The following is a 20,326-nucleotide window of genomic DNA, read 5'->3' as shown; positions in this document are numbered from 1 at the left end:
TACACTGAGAAACCAAAAAATCTGTGTGACTCACTTTATTGTGATAGTTGCTTTATTGTGGTGGTCTGGAACTGAAACCACAGTATCGCCAAGGTATGCCTGTACCAAAAAAATAGATAGAACACACAAATGGAGCCAAAAAGAAATTCTGGAGCTAAAAGGAACAATAATTGAAATGGAAACTCCACTAGAGAGATCCCAAAACAGATGTGAGCAGACAGAAGAAGGAGTCAGAGAACCTGAAGATAAGATGACTGAAATTACGAAATCTGAGGAACAGAAAGAAAAAAGATTGAAGAAAAGGGAACACCATCTAAGAGACCTGTGGGACACCATCAAGTGGACCAAAACACACATTCCATAATGCGTGTCCCAGAAGGAGAGGAGAGAGAGAAAGGGGCAGAAAAACTATTTGAAAAAATAGTGGCCCAAAACTTCCTTGAAATTGATGAAAGACATGACTGCAAATATCTTTAAAAGCTTGGTGAGCTCCAAGTAGTATAAACACTAAGAGTTCCACACCAAGACACATCATAATCAAACTGTAGAAAGACAAGGAAAGAATTTGGTGAAGGTGTTCGTTCATTCGGCTGTTCCCTGGATTTTATGTAAAAATCTATGGGGAAATTTCCCCTATCATGCTTGCTAAAAATGTTTTTAAACTTTCCAAAGTTACTTCTTTAAAAGTTTTCACTACAACTAATGGCATAATGCAAATATATACCATTTCTACCCGCTTACCTCTCCGTTCCTCCTTTCCAATCTCACATCTTCATTCCTCAGCGTAACTGTTGTAGGAACTCTTAGAGACATCTCAATATTCGTTTTTCTTCTTCATCTTAGTTTAACAAACCCCAAATTTTAGCTGGTGCATTGCTTCCCAGCTAGGACTATATCTCCCAGCTTCCCTTGCAGCTACATGTGGTTGTTTCTAGAATCTGGTCAGTGAGATTAAGTGGAATTGTCACATCTGGGAGACTTCTCAGGGTTCTCCTTTAAAGGCAAGCCTTTCTCTCCCTCTTTCCTGCCTCCCTCCTGTTGCCTTGCATGTTGACAAGATGGCTGGAGCTCTAGCAATTATCTTGAACCATGAGGACAAGGGCCATATCATGGGACAGTAGAATGGTGACCCAGAAGGAGCCTCTGTCCCTGGTGATTCCAGTTTCCATCCTGGAATGTCTATCTCTGGACCCTTTTACATTCGTGAGAAATGAGTTTCTATCTCATCTGAGTCACTTTTTTTCCCAGTTTCTATTACTTACAATCAAACCTAATTCTACCTGATATCAAACATTGGCAACTCTGGTGTCTCTTTCCACATATTTCTCTAGGCCATATACCTATATATACACGCAAACACATATACATATGTGTAATTCTTTTAATGTCTTTTGTTTAAAAATGGAGTCAACAAACGTCTCTGCTTCTAACTTTTTACAAAAAGAATAATGTAAAGGCAAATTTAAGAAAAAAATTGCATATTATTTATCACTCTCTAATCAGCAAAGATTTTCAAAAGCCTGTTTCAATGCATGAAGTTAAATGAGCGCCCTCTAGCCCTGCTGGTGGGGAAGGAACGTATACTCTCAGGACGATGATTGAACAACACGTAACAAGAGCTTTAAAAATGTTCCTACTCTCCGATGCAGCAATTTCCCTTCTTAGATTTATGGTGAAGAAATACAGAGATGCAGAGATCTATGTCTGGGAATGTTTATGACTGTCTTGCACATAATGCTGGAGATGCTAAAAGCTCACCAGTGGGGAAATATTCAATGAAATACGGTACATCCACAAAAGGGAATACCATGCAGTCATAAAAGTGCTGTTTATAAATAATGCTAACGACAGAGGAAAATGCTCCCCATATAATGTGAAAGAGCAAAGCTGCAAACCGTACATGAAAAACTATATGAATCCCACTTGGGAAAAAGCCCAGAAGTAAACATTTTTAAATGTTACTGTCAGGTCTCTCTAGCGGTAGCACTACAGGAAACTTTTGCTCCTTGACACATTTTTCTTTGTTTCCCGGATTATAGTAAACACTTACCCAGGTGCGGGGGCGGCAAAGTCGGAATTAATACGATAACAGTAAATACTGATTGCTTCTCGTGTGATTAATGCCGGGCACTGCATGAGCTCAGAAACTCGGGCTGATGGAAGGCTTTTTCCTGCTGAGGCCACAGAATGACCAGTACCCCAATGGACACAGTGCAGCCTGGCCTGGGGCCGAGCATGGAGAAATAGGAGGGGAGGTGGGCGAGAGAAGCCGAGATGACCTCACTTCCCAGGTTTCACAGGCGTCCCTCAGACGCCCTACCACCCTACTGTCCCATTTCACAGATTGGGACCGCCAGGCCTGTGACCCCTGACTCTGTAACCCCTTCCTGGCTGTGAGTTGCTTGGTCCACCCATGTCCGTGTGTTAGATTTACAGCCACGGACCAACGCCCCGCTCGTGCCGCAGGGTTCTCCCTGGTTGGGAGGTGCATCGCAGGTGTTTCACGGCACTTCATCCCTTTTCTGCAAAGCCCCTTCTTTTGGCTGCACGGCTCGGTGGGGGGTGGGGGGGGGGGGTGGACGCAGGCAGGAGGGGAAGGGGCCTTCACCAGCCTGTGCCCTGCCCAGACGGCCTTTTCTTCTCACAATCGAAGGTCTTGCTTGGCTGGATAGAATAGGGACCCCATCTGCTATTAGAGAAAGAGAAACATTTCCTGTCTCTGTGCCCTAACATCAGGTGAGAAATGCAAAAGGAAGTGTGCCCCCAAACTGCGCCACCTGCAGTGGGCGGGACGGAGGGTGGTAGCCAGCCCCCTCCCTCCGCCATCCGTCTTCAGCTCCTGGATCTTGGCAGCTCTACTGCCAGAGGGGCAATAAAGGTCTCGGAGTGACAGAAGGCAAACAGTAGGGGCTGCAGGAGAGCTCCTTATGGCTTTGAAATGGGCCTGTTCGGATGCCTTTTCACGCACCTCCCGTGCAGTAGTTGGTGCTGGCTGGGAATGAAAAGGAAAACAAGAAACTAGGGTTAGCCCTGGGTTTCTTCTTCTTCCTTTTTATTCAATTTTTTTTTTTTTAATTCTGAATTGTAAAATCTGGCGCTGACACCCTGGACGGCTGCCCGGCCCACTCAGGAGCTGCCCGACCTTCTGGTCCAGGTGGACCCCAGGCTCGGGGCCTTGGCCTTGGCTGCCCAGGCCAGGCCTACTGGCCAGGCGCCCGCCCTCGGCTCCCATAGGGCCCTGGGCAGCCCACTGCCCTGGGGGAGGGGGCCTTGTTGGCTGTGTGCCTGGCGGGGGCCAGGGGTGATGGTGGCCTGGCCAGGGGGAGCTGTGGGCAAAGGGCAGCTCCCGTGGCAGGCCGGTGATGTGGTCCTGGGCGTGAGTCTGGAGTGAATTAATCCATCCCTCCCACCAGTGTACGTTCCCAGAGGGCAGAGGCCAGTGGGGCTCCCTGGTGTAGCCCTGGGCCTAGAACAGTGCCTGGCACACAGTAGGCTCTTAATGAATACGTGTTGAATGAATGAACGGACAGATGACGGGCTTGATCCTCGGGATGGGAGGGGGAGGGGCCCGGGAGGAGACGCCTCCGCGCCTCCCAGAGGTGATGGTCTGGGCTGCATTCTGACGGTCTGGGGGTGCGTGGAGGAAAGCTCCCCCTCCTCGCTGCAGGGGCAGATGGGAGGAGGTGTCACTGCGCCCCACCCAGTATAGAGGGTGGGAACGTCATCCCCATTTCGGAGGTGGGAAAACGGAGGCCCGGGGAGGTAAAGGGACTTGGCCAAGGTCATAGAACTGAGAAGGCAGAGCCAGGATGAAAATCTAGGTCAGCCTGACTCCAAGAGGGCTGTGGCCAAGCCCCTCACTCCCGCCAGGCCTGAGGCCTGCCCCGCCCCCCAGGCCTGCTCACCCCTCCCCCCATTCCGCCTCCCCCCCAGGCCAGCTTCCCTCTCCCGCGTGGGCCCCCAGCCCGCCTCTGACCCCGGCTCCCCCGCCGTCCCCAGGATCTGCAGGTCATCAGCACAGACGAGAGCCAGGTGTTCGTGGCCGTGCAGGAGTGGTACCAGACCGACACCTACAACCTCTACCAGTCGGACCCGCGCGGCGTACGCTACTCGCTGGTGCTGGGGGACGTGCGCAGCTCGCGGCAGGCGGAGGAGAGCGTGGTCATCGACATCCTCGAGGTGGGACCCTCAGTGCGGGCTGTGGTGGGCCAGGTGGCACCCCTGTCCCGGCTTCCCCCCCCTCCCCCGGCTTCCCCCCCCCCCCACCTCCACTGCTCCAACCCGGGGACCTGCCAAAATTCTGTCAAGGGGCAGATGTTTTAGGCTTTGCCGGTCAAAAGGGTACTACGCAGCTGCTTCTAGAACAGGAGACAAAACTTGCTTTCTGATGAAATTCAAGTAACAGCAATGGAGTACCGTGTGATACAGGTCTGCTAATGAGAAGAACGGAATTTGGGGGGGATGACATTCTGCTGAGTTGGGGTTCAGGTTAGTGGTCCCCATCATCGACTCGATCACCATCTGTTATCTGTAAAGCCATTCCTGCCCCGAACGCCACTGCATGAAACAGGCAGCTGACAGAAGCTGGGACCCTCCCCTGTCCATCTCCGGCCTCGCGGCCTCCCCGGCCCCAGCCCTGGTCTCCTTGTCGCTCCCCTCTGTGTATCCCATGTCCGTCTGGCTGTCTCTTGCTCCCTCTGTCTCTCCCTTGGCCCTGCAGCTCCTGTCTCTGAGGCTGGGGGTTGAGGCCTCCCCGCCTGCAGTCCCCAGACCTCCCTGTGCCCTCCCTGGGGTCCCACCCCCATCTGTGTCCCATTTAAGCCACTTGCTCTTGTCACGTGACACCGAGGGGCGGATCAGAGGCTCTGAACTGGGGCTTCCGGCTCCCACGCCGGGCTCCCTCCCCCGAGAAAACACCCACGCACCATCCTGTACTTGGATTCCGCGAATGTCAATCCCTCACCCACGGTGGGCCCAGCCTGGACCTGGCCTTTCACGGTCACCTCCTCTGTTCTTGCCCACACCAGAGCCGGGGAGGGGGTCCCTCAGCCGCTTTACAGGTAAGGAACCTGAGGCTCAGACAGGGCAAGCCACCTGCCCAGGTAGACCAGAAGTCAGCGAAAAACCAGAAGTGGCCCAGGTCTGTCGGTCCAAGCTCCATCCATCCTCCTGGCCAGCACTCCCTCGGTAGGTCATTCACCCTTAAATTCCTCCCTCATGCCCTGCCCTCAGGGAGCCCCCAGCCAGTGGGCTCACCTGCAGGGGCCGTGCGTTCTCGTAGTAAACGCCGGTGGCGGTCCTGCCAGGCTCTGCTGTCCCTGCGGAGCTGGGGAGGGTGTCCCGTGGGTGGCGAGCTGAGCCTTGGGCATCAGTGCGTGTCAACCCGGGTGGGAGGCGTCCTCCTGGACAGAGCCAGGGCTGCAGCCTTCCTCTCTGAGTTGTCAACAGCTGAGCAGAACCAAGGGAGTAATGAATGTAATCATTTGTTTACAATGAGAGCCCATTTGTCAGGGTTTTCTTCCCGAGCTGGACAGCCTGGGGCTCACTGCTGCTTGCTGAAAGTTACGCACAGGACAGGCGTGTAATCGACACGTAAGGAGGGCACCTCGGGCGGGAACGTCCACGGCCCACTGCGGGCATATGTAGCTCCTGTACCGCACGCCAGGCTCCAGGCCCTACCCCCGGGACACAGGGAGGAGCAGACCACCTCTCACAGGGCTCCGGACTCTACAGGAAGACCAGCTCCCACCTGGTGTGTCAGCCTCTAGAAGACACCATGAGGGGCAGTCGGCCAGCCCAGGGTGGAAGTCAGGGAGTACTTCCTGGAGGAAGGGGTGCAGACCGAATTGAGGCTGAGCAGAAGTTAGCCAGCTGAGGAGCCAGGGAACAGTGATTCACGCCAAAGACCAGGCAGTGAGAGGCCGTGGGGATGGGAGGGAGTTCACAGTGGTCAGATCCAAAGCTGGGCCCCCTCGCAAGTGACTGTGCTTCTCTGAAATCCACTTAATGGGGATCACAGGTAGTGGTTACAAGCACAACTCCGGAGCCCCACTGCCGGGGTTCAAATCCCAGTTCTGGTATGTGTTTGCTGTGTGACCTTAGGCACATTACTTAACCACTCTGTGCTTCAGTGTCCCCATTGTGAAATGAGGACGACAGTAGTACCTTCCTCAGAGGGTTGCTGTGTGAATTCAAGGCTTCCGTTTCCGTTAAACACGTACAGCAGCACCTGGTGCCAACTCAGTGCTCGGCAGGCTCTCGACAGTTTTCACTGCAGGTGCCTTTTCTGTGGATTCGAGATAGTGCATGGGAAGGGCCTGGCCTAGAGGTTCTACACATGCCCCAATTCCATTACTGTCATGGTTATCGTTCATCCAACGTCAGATCCAGGAAAAATGTCTTATCCCAGACGTCACAGGCAAACACTGACCCGAGAGGCCTGGGCTTTCAAGGGCCTGTGAGCTCTGACCTCTGCAGGATGAGTCCTGGTTCCAGACAAGGTGGCACCCCTTTTCTGAGGGCCTCTTTGTGTTGGAGCTGGGGTTAGGAAGGGGGTTGAGGGGGCTTCCAGTCTCGTGCCCTGACCCTGAGGAACCCTGGCCACAGCTGGGAGACGGTCACTGTAGTGGGCTGAACGGGGACCCCCAAAAGCTACAGCCACAGCGAATCCCTGGAACCTGTGACCATGAGTTTATTTGGAGAAAGGATCTTTGCAGCTGTCGTTAACTGAAGGATCTTGAGATGAGCTCATGCTGGACCCTAAACCAATGACAAGCGTCCTGGTAAGGATCAGAAGAGGAGACACAGACACACAGGAAAGAGGGCCCTGTGAGGACGGAGCAGAGAGTGGGGTGATGTGGCCACAGCCCAGGAACACCTGCAACCGCTTGAAGCTGGAAGACACGAGGAAGGATCCTCCCTGAGAGACTTCAGAGGGAGGGCAGCCCTGCCAACGCCTTGGTTTTGGACCTCTGACCTCCAGACTGTGAGACTGTTGTTTTAAGCCCTCCCCGCCCCCCGCCACCAGTTTGTGACGCTTTTGTCACGGCAGCCCCCAGGAAGCGAGCACAGCCATGACGGGGGCGGTTATGTGACGCGGGCACGTCCGTGCCGGAAGCCAGTGCTCAGCTGATCACACCCTCCCCAGGGAAACGCGGCCTGTTACTACCTCTTCTGGGATGGGAGGGTCCGTGTTACTTACTGCTGAGTGTTTTCACGGAGACAGTCGGGGTATAAAAGAGAACTTCCCAAATAAAGCAAGCCATCACTGGGCAAATCAGCAACGCGTCTGCCCTTAGGGCATCGGGGGAGCCGCCCAGGCTCAGCACTGAGCCGGCCAGGCGCCCGCCCCGTGGGGGTGCCTCAGGTGAGCCAGAGACAGAGTGATGCCACCATGAGTGAGAGGAGGGGCTGCGGTCCTCCTGCCCCTGGGGCTGTCCCCCAGAAGGACCATCCCCTAGTCCTCCTGGTCTCCAGCCCAGAGAGAAGCATCCTAGCAGAAGACACAGGCAAAGGGGGACTGAGGCTATAGCAATCGTCAGATGGGAAGATTTTCCAGAATTCTCCATGGGGCCCACTGCAATCTCCAGGGTCCTCACATGTGGAAGGAAGGGCAGAAAAACACACAGAATCGTGGAAGAGTGGCCAGGGAGATGCTGTACCGCTGGCTTTGAAGAAGCAGGAGGGGCCACAAACCAAGCACCCCAGCACCTCTAGACACGGGGAAAGACAAGGACACGCGTCTCCCCCGGAGACTCCAGTTGCTTTCAGCCCGACGGGACCCGTGTTGGACTTCCGGCCTCCAGAGCTATAGCATGATCCATGTGTGTAGTTTAAGCCCCTCTGCCTGTTACCTGTTGTAGCAGCCACGGGAGGTTCATACACAGTTCACTGAGCGTCCGAACCTCTGGGATCCGCCCTGGCCTGCTCCCCACCTGTCAGACACTTGGCCTTGAGGCTTAGGAAAGCACCAACCTCCTGGAGTCTGAGAATTTAATGAGACGGTACATTAACTCCCTCGCCCGCCACGTAGAAGGCACTTAACAACTATATTATCACTCTCACCCTAAGCATCACACTTGGCCGTGGAACTTCAGGTAAATCCCACAACCCAGCCTCAGCTGCCTTGGCTTCCGGCTCTTTACAGAGCAGCAAAAGCTGCTTCGGGCACACGGGGGCCCCGAGGAACTCAGGCCGCACCAGCGGGCCTCGGTGACTGGGTCCAAGTCTTCCGTGCCCAAGGAACTTGCCGAAAAAGTTCATTTCTGTGGAACCAGGAGGTTGAACAATTGGGGATTGCTGATAGCTGACCCTTTCTTGTGCGCGAACTCAGTAACCGATTACGGGATGTGTGTGGTCACTGCCCTGGCCCCTCAAGAAACCCTGAGAAAGGGGGCACAGGGAACTTCGACCCCCATCCAGGGCAGGCTGGGGCCGGCACGGACCCTGTTCTCACAGTCTGGCATCTGCGTGTGGCATCTGCGTGTGGGGCTGAGCTGAGGCAGTCCCCGGATGAAAGCCCAGAGCGACTCCATGGGTCTAGGCCCTGTGGGTCCACTGGGAGGGAGGCGAGGGGCTAGGGCTCTGAATCAGGAGCTCCGGCTAAAGACAGCGTGACCGAAATGCACACGCACCTCGGGGACCAGGGCTCTGCTCGCCGTCCGACAGCCGGGGTCTGGACCTGGGAGGACAGCTCAGTGTTGTGAAATGCACTCGGAATTTGGGGTCAGACAGTACCTGCTCCCAGTCAAAGCTCAGGCCAGCGTCTCTGGTCCCTTTTCCCCCGCAGACCCCTTGCCTCCAGGGTGTATAGCCAGCTTCAGCTCTGGGCTGTTCTTGGGGTGAAGTGAGGCCGTGCACACAGAGCTCTTAGCAAGGGGCTGGGCAGGCTTTGCCATCCGTCTTGTACTTCTGTCCCAGGTCCGAGGGGTGAAAGGAGTCTTTCTGGCGAACCAAAAAGTCGACGGGAAGGTGGTGACGCTTATAACCTACAGCAAGGGCCGAGACTGGGATTACCTGAGGCCTCCCAGCACGGACATGAACGGGAAACCAACCAACTGCAAGCCTGTAAGTGCCCTGCTCACTGCATACACCTTCCCCGGGGTGGGCACTAGACCTCAGGACCCAGGGGTCAGAGATGCTGATGTCTGAGAAGGGCCATCTGGGAGACATGAGCCACCTGTTTCTCTGGGTGTGGTGGAGAGGGCCACATGGAACTCCTTGCTTTACAGAAGAGTTAACTGGAAGTCAGAGAGGGGAGTGTATCAGTCAGCTCCTGCCACAACAGTGCTGTGTAACAAGCCGCCCCAAACAGCAATCACTCTTCTCGAGATCTGTGAGAGGCTGGGCTCGTTCATGCACCTGGGGGTTGGTCGATTTAGGAAGGGATCTAGTATCCTCCTTCTGGGACCAGCCCATGAACATTCTCAGGCAACAGCAGAGGTGCAAGAGAGTGAGCAGAAACATTGCAAGAACACTGCAAGCCTGCTTATGCATCTGTTAAGCCCTGTTGGCCAACGTCAAGGGCCAGGAAGTACACTCTGTGGAAGTGGGGGGCTGGATAAGTGAGGGGGAGCCGGGACACAGCCCAAATGTCATGAGCCCTAAGCCAGTCCAGCTATTCCACGGGTGCCTTTCAACATGAATATGGGTGTAGGCTGCCCCAGTGTCTTCACTGCCTTGGGGGTGGAGAGGGCTGGAATGCCCTTTTCTTCTTATTCAGTAAACTCCTACTGACACCTGAAAACCCTGTCTAGATGTCCCCTCCACTGAGAAGGCTTCACTGGGCACACTTACTTCTATTTCCCCCTGGCTTCGACCGGCAGCCCCTCACAGTCAAGGACTCCCATCCATTGCTGTGCCTCTGTAACTGAAAGAATAACAGTGCCTATTTCACAGGGATAGTCATTCAACAAACACATAAGGGGACCTACTGTGTGCAAAGCACTGTTCTGGGTGTTGGGAATATATCAGCACACTAAACAGCAAACAATCCCGCCCTCTTGAGATCTGCCTGGATCTCTGCAGGGCCCCTGAAGATGGTAGGCACCCTGCCTGGACAGCCACTGACCACCCGCCAGGGCCGGGGTGGGGCTCTGTGCTCTCCGGGCAGAGCCTCGGCCTGGGCAGTGTCAGTCCCTCGCTCCCTGACCTCACCGACCAGGGGCCTGCGCTCGGCCGCTACGCAAGTCCCCCTCCCGCTTATAACGGGATAATAACACCTGTCGACCACCGGGAAGCATTAATCACCTGCCCCTTGTAAAAGCCCTTCTGAGAAAAAAATTGCTGTGAAAGGGCTACTTTTTGTATCATCATCGACAAAGTTAAGCCATGTTAATCTGTCAGAGCAAGTTCTCACTAAGAATAGATTCTTGTCTCCAATTATGCAGCTCAGCGAGGAGATAACCTTTCAAGATTTATGTCCCGGCCTTGAAATAATAAAAGTAGGGGTCAGCTGGTGAGTGCGTGGCTGCAGGCAGGCACGCAGAGAGCCCGACGAGCACAGTGGACAGAGGACAAGTATCGGGACACCCAGCTGGGCACAAAAGCCAGAAATGATCGCAGCCTTGGCCCCGGGCCCATCACGCTGTGTGCGCAGACCTGGCAGCAGCGGCGGGGGCGTGCCGGCTGGGCCAGCGTGGCCCTTCTCCTGGGTTTCTTCTCTGCGGCCACTCGGCCGCGCAGCCTCCAACTGCACAGGGCAAGCTACACTTGAGGGTTTATTTCTCATCAGAAATGTGATTCCTGCTTATTGCCAAAAACTTGGAAAAAGCAGAAATGTACAGCAAGGGGTATAAGTTACACCTGTAACCACGTCACCCAGAAGTAATGGTCCTCGGGCATCTTTCTGGTCCATCCTTCGGCTCACAGTCACGTTAAAAAGTCCTCTGTGGGATCCTGACACGTGTGTGATTTCTGAGTCTTCCATTTTTCTCTTAACTCTGGGTCGTGAAGGTTTTCCCGGGCCATCTGACCAGCTCTCTGGCTGGGGAGCTTTCCTCCCAGTGACAGGGAATAGATGAGTGTGGATCAGACCTGTTTTAGGGTGAGAAATGGCCCTTGGAAGACGGTTTTGCATCTGTTGACATCTGGGCTCAGAAGGAAAACCCATTCGTGTTGCTGCCCGTGGTAACGCGTCTCAGCCTCCGGGCTGAGCCGAGCAGTGGGGCGTCCGGCAGGGGCGGCTGGCAGTGTGGCCCTCCGGCCCTCCGGCAGGCTTTGCCACACACCTCTTGAGGGCACCAGCCGGCCCCTGCATGTAGAGGGGCCGAGAAGGGGGAGCCTTGGGACGGTGTGGGCCTCCCAGCTCGGTCCGCGTCACATCCACCCAAGCGCTGCAGGTACCCGGGCCACCCCACCAGGACGAGGCATTCAGCACCGACTCCCCGGGCGCCAGCCTGTCCTTGAGGTCTTCCCACCCTTGGCCTGGGTGTCCTCGGGGGACCCTGCCGTGTCTGACTGTACACCCCGGGAGCAGCCTGGCACACGATGCTTCCCGTCCCGTCACGTGTGCAGGTGCCCAGCGCCCTGGGGGTCGGCCTCTCCAGCCCTGCCTGGCCTTCCACGCCCTTTATCAGCTCAGCTCAGTGGGCTGGGCCTTGCGTCCGCTTGTCAGATACCAGCAGAGCACCCGCTACAGCTCCAGGACCGGCTGGAAGGCATCTGTGTGGCCCTCCACGGCGCCAAAGGGGACTGCAGCTCTGTCTGTGGGCCACTGCCGGCCGCAGGGAGCCGAGGAGTGCTCCCTTCTAGCTCCAACAGGCAACCAGCAGTCAGGACAGAGCGGCAGTGGGCTGGGGAGTGGGAGGGGCAGCCAGGTTCTATAAGCCACAGCCTCTGACTTCATCAGTTCACTGCACGCAGAGACAGGGATATTGTGTGCACAGCGCATCAGGGAATGTGGAAAAGGCTGCTTGCAGCCTGGGGAGACCAGCCCAGAAGCTTGGCCACTCCAGGCCCCGCCTGGCCCCCTGGGACCTCTGGGGCACCAGAGCGGGGCCATGCCTGGGCTGGACCTTCTCAGCCCGGGAGCGTGCCAGTGGGACACAGGAGGGCGGGCCACGTCCCTGCCGAGGGTCCTGTTCCTCCTGCCGTAGAGCTTCCTTCTGCAGGTAGAGACTGGCCCTGCTCAGAGAGGTCATGGGCACCCCTCCCCCTGGACATGCCCTCCCCATTAGTGCCTGGTGGTTGGATGGGCGAGGGGGCCGAAGGGTGTCACCACAGGTATTAGGTCACCAACCTGCTTGTCAGCTGTAAGAGACCAAGAGAAATCCAGAAGGGGGGACAGCTCAACCTTCCACAGTGGGTCACGTTTGTCCCGTTCAATCCAGGTGCTCCTGGATGGGGACTCTCCTCCGCGGTGATTCCGTGACCAGGCTCCCCCCTCCATGGGGCCCTGCCATCTTCAGCCTGGGGCTCCCCAGGCTGCCCCGGGGAGGGTCTCTAGCCCAACCAAGTCTGCTTCAGAAGGGGGCCTCTTTCAGCTCATTTTGCCCCCCTCTTATTTTGTTTGTTTTTAGTAGCTTGACTGAGGTACCAATCACATCCCATACGATTCACCCATTTAGGTGTGCAATTCAGTGGTTTCTAGTATCTTCACGAGCTGTGCAACCACCACCGTAGTCCATTTTAGACCATTTTCATCACCTCAAAAGGAAACCCTGTAACCTTTAGTCACTACCCCCATCTCCCATCCCACCCCCTGCCCTGAGCAACTACTAATCCACTTTCTGTCTCTATAGGTTTCCCTCACTAGACATTTCCTGTCAGTGGAACCGTACAGTATGTGATGCAACAAATACATTTTTTTAAAACTCTGGTGCAGACAAATAGAGCCCATCGCACACTGGATCGGGCCCTGGTGGCATCTGACCCAGATCCACATCCAACGTACTGATCGGTTCCATTTTTAACTTCAGATAATCTGAATAAAACATACTCAGTTCACGGACCAGAAGCAAGTGTGAAAGAAACATAAACTGTAGAGAAAAAACATCTCTCGATGGATTTCGGTAGACAGTAGACTATAGCAATGACAGTGGAGCTCTGCAATGACCCGGGAGGTGTGGGCGACAGGCAGCCCCGGCTAATGGCTGGCGGGTCACTGCCCGGTGCCGTGTCCGGCGGCCTGGAGGGAGCTGTGCGGAGACCTTGGGCCTTGTCCCGTGCCCTTGTGGTCTGTTGTGGATGTGACAGAGGGATTGTGGCCTTGAGTCACCGAGGCCAGGGGAGAGGAGACTCGGGAAGGTCAGTCCAGAGGACACATCATTCTCAGCTCGTCTGTTCCCCCAGGATCCCCCAGCCCCAGCCAGGGGAGCTGGCTGTGGCCTCTGCCATCTCAACAGAGGCTGGGGCTGCAGGCAGCTGGGGTGGAGACAGATGAGGGGTGTGGCAACACCGGGCAGGAAACAGCTGGTGCTTCCTCGTTCTGGGGGCTGCTGGCCCAGTTTGCCTGGAAGTACCAGAACGGCCACGGGGCTCAGAGCATGGACTTTGGAACCAGGCAGCCTCAGCTGTGGTCCCAGCCCCACCACTGCCCTGGCAAGTTGCTTAAATGCACTCTGCCTCAGTTTCCCCATCAACGCAGAAGGAATGATAGTACAGATGTTGAGAGCGTTCAGTGACGCACACCTTGTAAAGTACTGGTGCCGGCCCAGAGGCAGCGGAACAGCAACGTGAGTTGCCGTTGGATGTCTTATTACAACCAGTGTCTCTGCCCCTCCAGCCAGGGCACCAGCCGGGGCTGCGTCAGGGTTGCACTGATGCTCGTGAGTAAACTGGGCTCTAGCGTGCCCGCCTTACCCCCTGCCCCTCCCATAGGGCGCAGGGCTTACGGGGTGCCCCGCAGCTGTCGCCCGATGCCCAGGCTACCATGGTCACCTAAGAGGCCCCCAGTAAATGTTCTGGGCGGATGAATGAATGAATGAATGGATGTGGGCATGGACCGTGCAGTCTCCCTCCCGGAGTCCCGTTCTGCAGCCCAGCTCTGCACTCAGGAGCCACGTTGGGGAGCCCACCCTCCAGCACCCAGGCTGGGAGAACCTCCACTGGAGAAGCCCACCTGGCCGTCAGCCTGCAAGCCTCCTTCCTGCCCTCCCCCGACCCCTCTGAAGCACTCCTGGCCCTACCTTCACGGCCAAAAGCCACAGGGGTGGATTCAGCCTCAGCCTTACCTTTTCTCAGGTCACTTCTCCCTCCCAAGTGCTGACCGTGGCTCCCTCTCTCCCCCCCGCAGCCGGACTGCCACCTGCACCTGCATCTGCGCTGGGCCGACAACCCCTACGTGTCAGGCACTGTGCACACCAAGGACACCGCCCCCGGCCTCATCATGGGCGCAGGTAAGAGGTTGCCATTACGGTCAGGAGCCATCACTGCCTGCAGGACGCTCCAGTTTCAAGGGTAGAACTTGATGGTCACGGGCCTGGGGCCATGGTGTATCCACTGGGGGCAGTGCCACAGTACCTCGAGGAAGCCAGCTCACCTGGCACATCACCCTGAGGGGTGATTGCATAGCCCAGAGTGGGCACCTGATACGCGTTGACTAATGAAAGGTGGATGGATGATAGATGGAAGGATGGATGGATGGATGGATGGAAGGATAGTTGGATGGAAGGATGGATGGATGGATGGAAGGATGGATGGATGGAAGGATGGATGGATGGAAGGATGGTTGGATGGAAGGATGGATGGATGGATGGAAGGATGGATGGATGGAAGGATGGATGGATGGAAGGATGGATGGATGGATGGAAGGAAGGATGGATGGATGGAAGGATGGATGGATGGAAGGAAGGAAGGATGGATGGATGGAAGGATGGATGGATGGATGGAAGGATGGAAGGATGGATGGGTGGAAGGATGGATGGATGGATGGAAGGATGGATGGATGGATGGATGGATGGATGGAAGGATGGATGGATGGATGGAAGGATGGATGGATGGAAGGAAGGAAGGATGGATGGATGGAAGGATGGATGGATGGATGGAAGGATGGATGGATGGAAGGAAGGATGGATGGATGGAAGGATGGATGGATGGATGGAAGGATGGATGGATGGAAGGATGGATGGATGGAAGGATGGTTGGATGGAAGGATGGATGGACGGATGGAAGGAAGGATGGATGGATGGAAGGATGGATGGATGGAAGGAAGGAAGGATGGATGGATGGAAGGATGGATGGATGGATGGAAGGATGGAAGGATGGATGGGTGGAAGGATGGATGGATGGATGGAAGGATGGATGGATGGATGGAAGGATGGATGGATGGATGGAAGGATGGATGGATGGAAGGAAGGAAGGATGGATGGATGGAAGGATGGATGGATGGATGGAAGGATGGATGGATGGAAGGAAGGATGGATGGATGGAAGGATGGATGGATGGATGGAAGGATGGATGGATGGAAGGATGGATGGATGGAAGGATGGTTGGATGGAAGGATGGATGGATGGATGGAAGGATGGAAGGATGGATGGATGGAAGGATGGTTGGATGGAAGGATGGATGGATGGAAGGATGGATGGATGGAAGGATGGTTGGATGGAAGGATGGATGGATGGATGGAAGGATGGAAGGATGGATGGATGGAAGGATGGTTGGATGGAAGGATGGATGGATGGAAGGATGGATGGATGGAAGGATGGATGGATGGAAGGAAGGATGGATGGATGGAAGGATGGATGGATGGAAGGAAGGATGGATGGATGGATGGATGGATGGGTAGATGGATGGGTGGGAGGATGGGTGAAAGGAAAATTGGATAGTTGAAAGAATGGATAGTCAGATGGCCCAATGGAAGAATGGATAACAAAATGGCGAATGAATACATAGAAGGATGGATGAGTGGGTGGATGGATAGATGGACGGGAGGACAATTTGCATCATGGTTGACTTTTATTGGTCCCTAAAAAAGGTTCTAGTTTAGTGGGGAGAGAGAGACACATATACAACTAACATAAGGGGAAAAAAAAGAAGTATACATTGTGATTGTGTCTGTCTACCCCGTTAAACTAGAACCTTCTTCAGGTATCACTAAATGTATGCTGATCTAAGAAAACTCTAAAATAAGGTTTATGTGAGTTAGAAGAATCATTCCAAATAAAATCACATGTTTTACAAGTCCATTGCCAGGTAGCGGCTGGCGTCTGGTTTTCCTTTTACCCATCAGCGTGGGGATAGCCTCACCAGCTCTCAGCAGCTAAGGCCGGGGAAGTGTCCCTGATGCCATGGAGACAAAGGCGGGGAGGACAGGACCGTGTCCGTCGTGTCCACAGTCGCTACGGTGGCCCTTTCTCCCCGGCCAGGCCCTGAACTCTTCTAATCACCATGACAACCCTGAGAGGTCAGTACCCCTACTTTATGGAGCCCAAGGAGAGGGAAGACTTGCCCGCAACTTGCAAGGTGCCAACAGGAAGCTTGAGACCCACCCCAGGCTCCTCAGGGAAGGGCAGCCCCAGCCCCAGGAGGGGCTGCTGTGCCCCTTGAACCTGCAGTAGGCAAGGCTCTGGGGCGGGCCCATCAGGCCCGCCACTCATCCGGGCTGTGGAACGGCCAGGCTGAGGCTCTGCACAGCCAGGGTGCAGATGGGGCGAGTGGCAGTCGGAGAGACAGTGTCTCTGCCCATCGCACGGGGGGGACCACCAAGGCCTGGGCCGGGGCTCACAGCTTCCTGAATCAGGGGCTCCCTCCCTCTGTCTACTCCAGCACCATCTGCGACCCGGTGGATTTGCGCCCCAGACCCTGAGCTGGATGACGCATCCGCCCCTTCAGCAGACGTATCCCAGCACTGAGGCCCGGGCCTGGCTGTGTGAGAGAGTGAATGAATGAATGAATGAATGAGTGAATGAATAAATGAGTGGCCGTGCTGAGATGGCAGGAATGGCCTTCCAGGCAGAGGCGGGAACGTGTTTTTCAGAACAACTGAATCAGAGCCCATGAAGGGGTCAGGAGGTGAGATCCCCTGTCTGCTCTGTGGGTCTCTGATGGCGGGAGACCTTGGCTATCCGAGGGGCGTCTCCCGTTATCCTGGAGAGATGGCTTTCCAGTAGGGGAGCGAGCGACACAACCAGACAGAGAAGACTGCAAGTAAAGCCTTTCATCTTCTGAGTGTCCTGTTCATCTACGTCCCAGGGGGTCTTCGTCAATGACTGCAATTGGGGCGGGGTCTGCCCGCTTCAATGACGGACATGTGTCAATCAATGAAAAGTCACACATCAGCCTCGATTTCAGTGCAGCTCATGGGGCTCCAGGTCCCATGCAGGGACGGGCTGGGTCGCCCATGTTGGGCACCCCCTGTCTTGTGGACTCTGTTCCCTGGACCTGAAGGCGATGGTGTGTTTTTTTTTTTTAACATCTTTATTGGAGTATAATTGCCTTACAATGGTGTGTTAGTTTCTGCTGTATCACAAAGTGAATCAGCTAGACATATATCCCCATATCCCCTCCCTCTTGCGTCTCCCTCCCACTCTCCCTATCCTACCTGGCATGGACATATATACACTACCAAATGTAAAATAGATAGCTGGTGGGAAGCGGCCGCATAGCACAGGGAGATGAGCTCAATGGTGTATTTAAAATGCATGTTCGTGATGGGTTGAAACCCCAAATTCTTGACCAAAGTACAAAAGGCGGAATTTCAAATGTTTCCACCGCTCAAAGGCCTTGAAAGCTCTGGACGACCATTCCAGCCCCCCAGGGATGCTGTGAGGATCTGCAGGAGGTTCACTTCATTGTCTGCGAGTCACACGGAGAACGGGGAGCGGAGGGGGTGACCTGGCAGCCTCCCTCCCTCTCACTGTCCCCCCAAGGGCAGGATGCTACATTTATATTTCATTCTGCTGCTTTTTCATCCCGCCCTGGCTCTCCTGAGACGGATCCATCCGTGCAATGTGGGCCAACTGAGTTGTAAATGTTTTACATCCTCCGCTCCCGCCCTGAGCGTCTGCTGGGAACAGAGGGGAAGGTGGAATGAGCTGGGCTCCCTCGGGCACCCCTGCGGCCGCCGAGCGGGGACCAGTTTCCCACTGGCGGTCCCCACAGCGGGCTGGACGACGTGGCAGGAGCAGTGGGGCCACATGACGTCCTGTGCCTGGCTCAGCTTCCCGAGGCAGCCATGGGCGATGGCTGCCTGTTTCCAGGGAGTCTCTCTCCTGATCTCCCTGCCATCCATCCCTCATTCCACCCTGAGGCAGGCAGGTGGGAGTTACAAGCCCCAGGTTCTGCCACCTACAGCTGCTGGGACTTGGGCATTTACTGGACCCTCTGAGCCTCAGCTTCCTCACCTGCAAAACAGAGGATGAAACTCCATCGTAAGGCTGATCTGGGGACCAGGTAGAAAGCATCAACACCAGGTGTGTTCTACAGGTGGCCCTGTCATTTGAACAGTGGCTGGACACCGTTGCCCTACTGGGGACCTGCCCTCCGGTTCAGTGGACAGAGGCCAGACCCACAGATGGAGGTAGAAAATGGAGCCATGAATCCAATGAGAAAGGGAAAAGGATGGTTCAGGAAGCAAAGACCAGGGCTTCCCTGCTGGCGCAGTGGTTGGGAGTCCGCCTGCCGATGCAGGGGACACAGGTTCGTGCCCCGGTCCGGGAAGATCCCACATGCCGTGGAGCGGCTGGGCCCGTGAGCCATGGCCATTGAGCCTGCGCGTCTGGAGCCTGTGCTCCGCAACGGGAGAGGCCACAGCAGTGAGAGGCCCGCGTACCGCCAAAAAAAAAAAAAAAAAAAAAAAGACCGGAACTCGAGCTTCTAACTGCCAGGGTCTAGAAACAGCCATAGTGAACCCAGAAATAAACCCAGCGGGCCGAGAGTGCCAGCTGGAATGTTCTTCCTGACTGGGCGTGTCAAGGGAATGCATCCTGCAGAGGTAGCAAATCGCAGACGGATGGCTGAGACAGAGGGCGCCGGGCCCAATTCTGACTTGGGCCTTTCCAAGCTCTTGCCCTGGGGCTCTACACCTCCCTGAGCCTCCGTTTCTTCATCTGTGAAGTGAGGGTAATAATCTCGGACTCGGGGGCACTGAAAGGTCTGACGCAGGTGGAAGGCCCTCCCTGCCCCACTGCCCTGCGCCCGTCCTGGGCCACCGCGCAGCACACGCTGCTTCCGGCTCCTCGTCTGGACGTGAACCCTCAGGACCACACAGAGCACAGGCTGCAAACGCTTCCCGGACCCCGGCTCTGACAGTCACGTGACTGAAAAAACCTTGAGGGGCCTGGACGGGATGCTCAGAGCACCCCCTCCCGCTCTGTGCCAGGAAGACCCCCGGGGCTCCCGGGGGGAGCCCAGCCTGCCGGCCCTCCTGCAGAGTCCCTTCCTCTGTGACTCAGCCAGTCGGGGACCCATCAATCCCATCAATGAACCTCATGGATCCCAGATGAGAGGCCGAGGGCCGGGAGGAGGTCAGGAGCCGACCCGAGGCCCATCAGCCAGGCGGGGTCACCCGGGCCCTAGAAGCCGGGGACTTGGCAGCACCCGGAGGACCAGAGGGGCGGCCCCCTTACTCCTGCTCCAGCTGCCGCAGGGCTTGCTCCACCACGGTGGGGGCCACGGTGAGGGGTCCTGGGGTGGGTCTCGTGCTGTCGCTTTGCTCTGTTCTGGCCCTGAGGCCTGAGCCACTCCGCAACCTGAAGACCAAGAAAGCAGGGAGAGGAAATGCAGTGAGTGAGCGCTTACTGTATACCAGGCCCTGAGAGCACAGAAGCGGAGTGGAGGGGTCGGGGTGTCGGGGGAGGAGGCCCAAGGAGACCCCAGAAGAGCCCGGAGGGGACGTAGAGGGAGGCCTTTCTTAGTCGCATGCCCAGGCCTCAGTTTCCCCTCCGTAAAGTGAGGGCGCCAGCTCCCGTGTTCCTGCAGAGCCTCCCACTCTGGTGGCCTGTGGATGCGTTCTGTAAATTTCCCCTTAATTTCCCCCGGTGGCTGTTAGGTGACCGGCAGCCTGACAGCCTTGGTAGACGGAACAAGGAAAACAGATTGCGTCGCTTAAAAGACAGACATCGCACCCCTGAAATCATGGACTATAAATTTGCCTGGGAAGTAGAGCTGACGCCATATCCTTTGCCGCACGGCTTCTGTATTTGACGCGCGGGTCCTGGCGTCCCTGCTGGCATCTGGAAGGATGGGGAGATAAAGGGCTCGCCTTCCTTCCTCTGCCCACGCCCAGCTGTTACGTTCATTCACTCATCTCCCTCTTTTCATTCAGCAGCCTTTCCTCAGCACCTTTAGGTGGCCAGGCGGGTAGAAGGGAACCCAGCTCAGTACCTGGCCCTCTGCCCCAACTCCCCTGACTGACCTCCCCTCCCACCTCCGTGCTGTCGCCAAGGCC

At 55.9% G+C, this 20,326-nt stretch overlaps 1 protein-coding gene across 1 annotated transcript in view; it reads left to right on the top strand.

The window, feature by feature from the left end:
• SORCS2 (sortilin related VPS10 domain containing receptor 2) overlaps positions 1-20,326 on the top strand; it is a gene marked incomplete at both ends in the record, with an annotated part of 481,188 nt that overhangs the window by 421,523 nt on the left and 39,339 nt on the right. Inside the window, 3 exons of the mRNA XM_082837533.1 lie at positions 4,000-4,179; positions 8,920-9,066; positions 14,234-14,336. Coding sequence (XP_082693659.1) covers positions 4,000-4,179; positions 8,920-9,066; positions 14,234-14,336 — 430 coding nt within the window. The remainder of the gene's footprint in view (positions 1-3,999; positions 4,180-8,919; positions 9,067-14,233; positions 14,337-20,326) is intronic.

Source organism: Leucopleurus acutus (assembly GCF_964270905.1).
Source record: "Leucopleurus acutus genome assembly, chromosome: 4".
Lineage (NCBI taxonomy): Eukaryota > Metazoa > Chordata > Mammalia > Artiodactyla > Delphinidae > Leucopleurus > Leucopleurus acutus.
The sequence above is the reverse complement of the archived record's forward strand: the minus strand, read 5'-3'. Positions and strand labels throughout refer to the sequence as shown.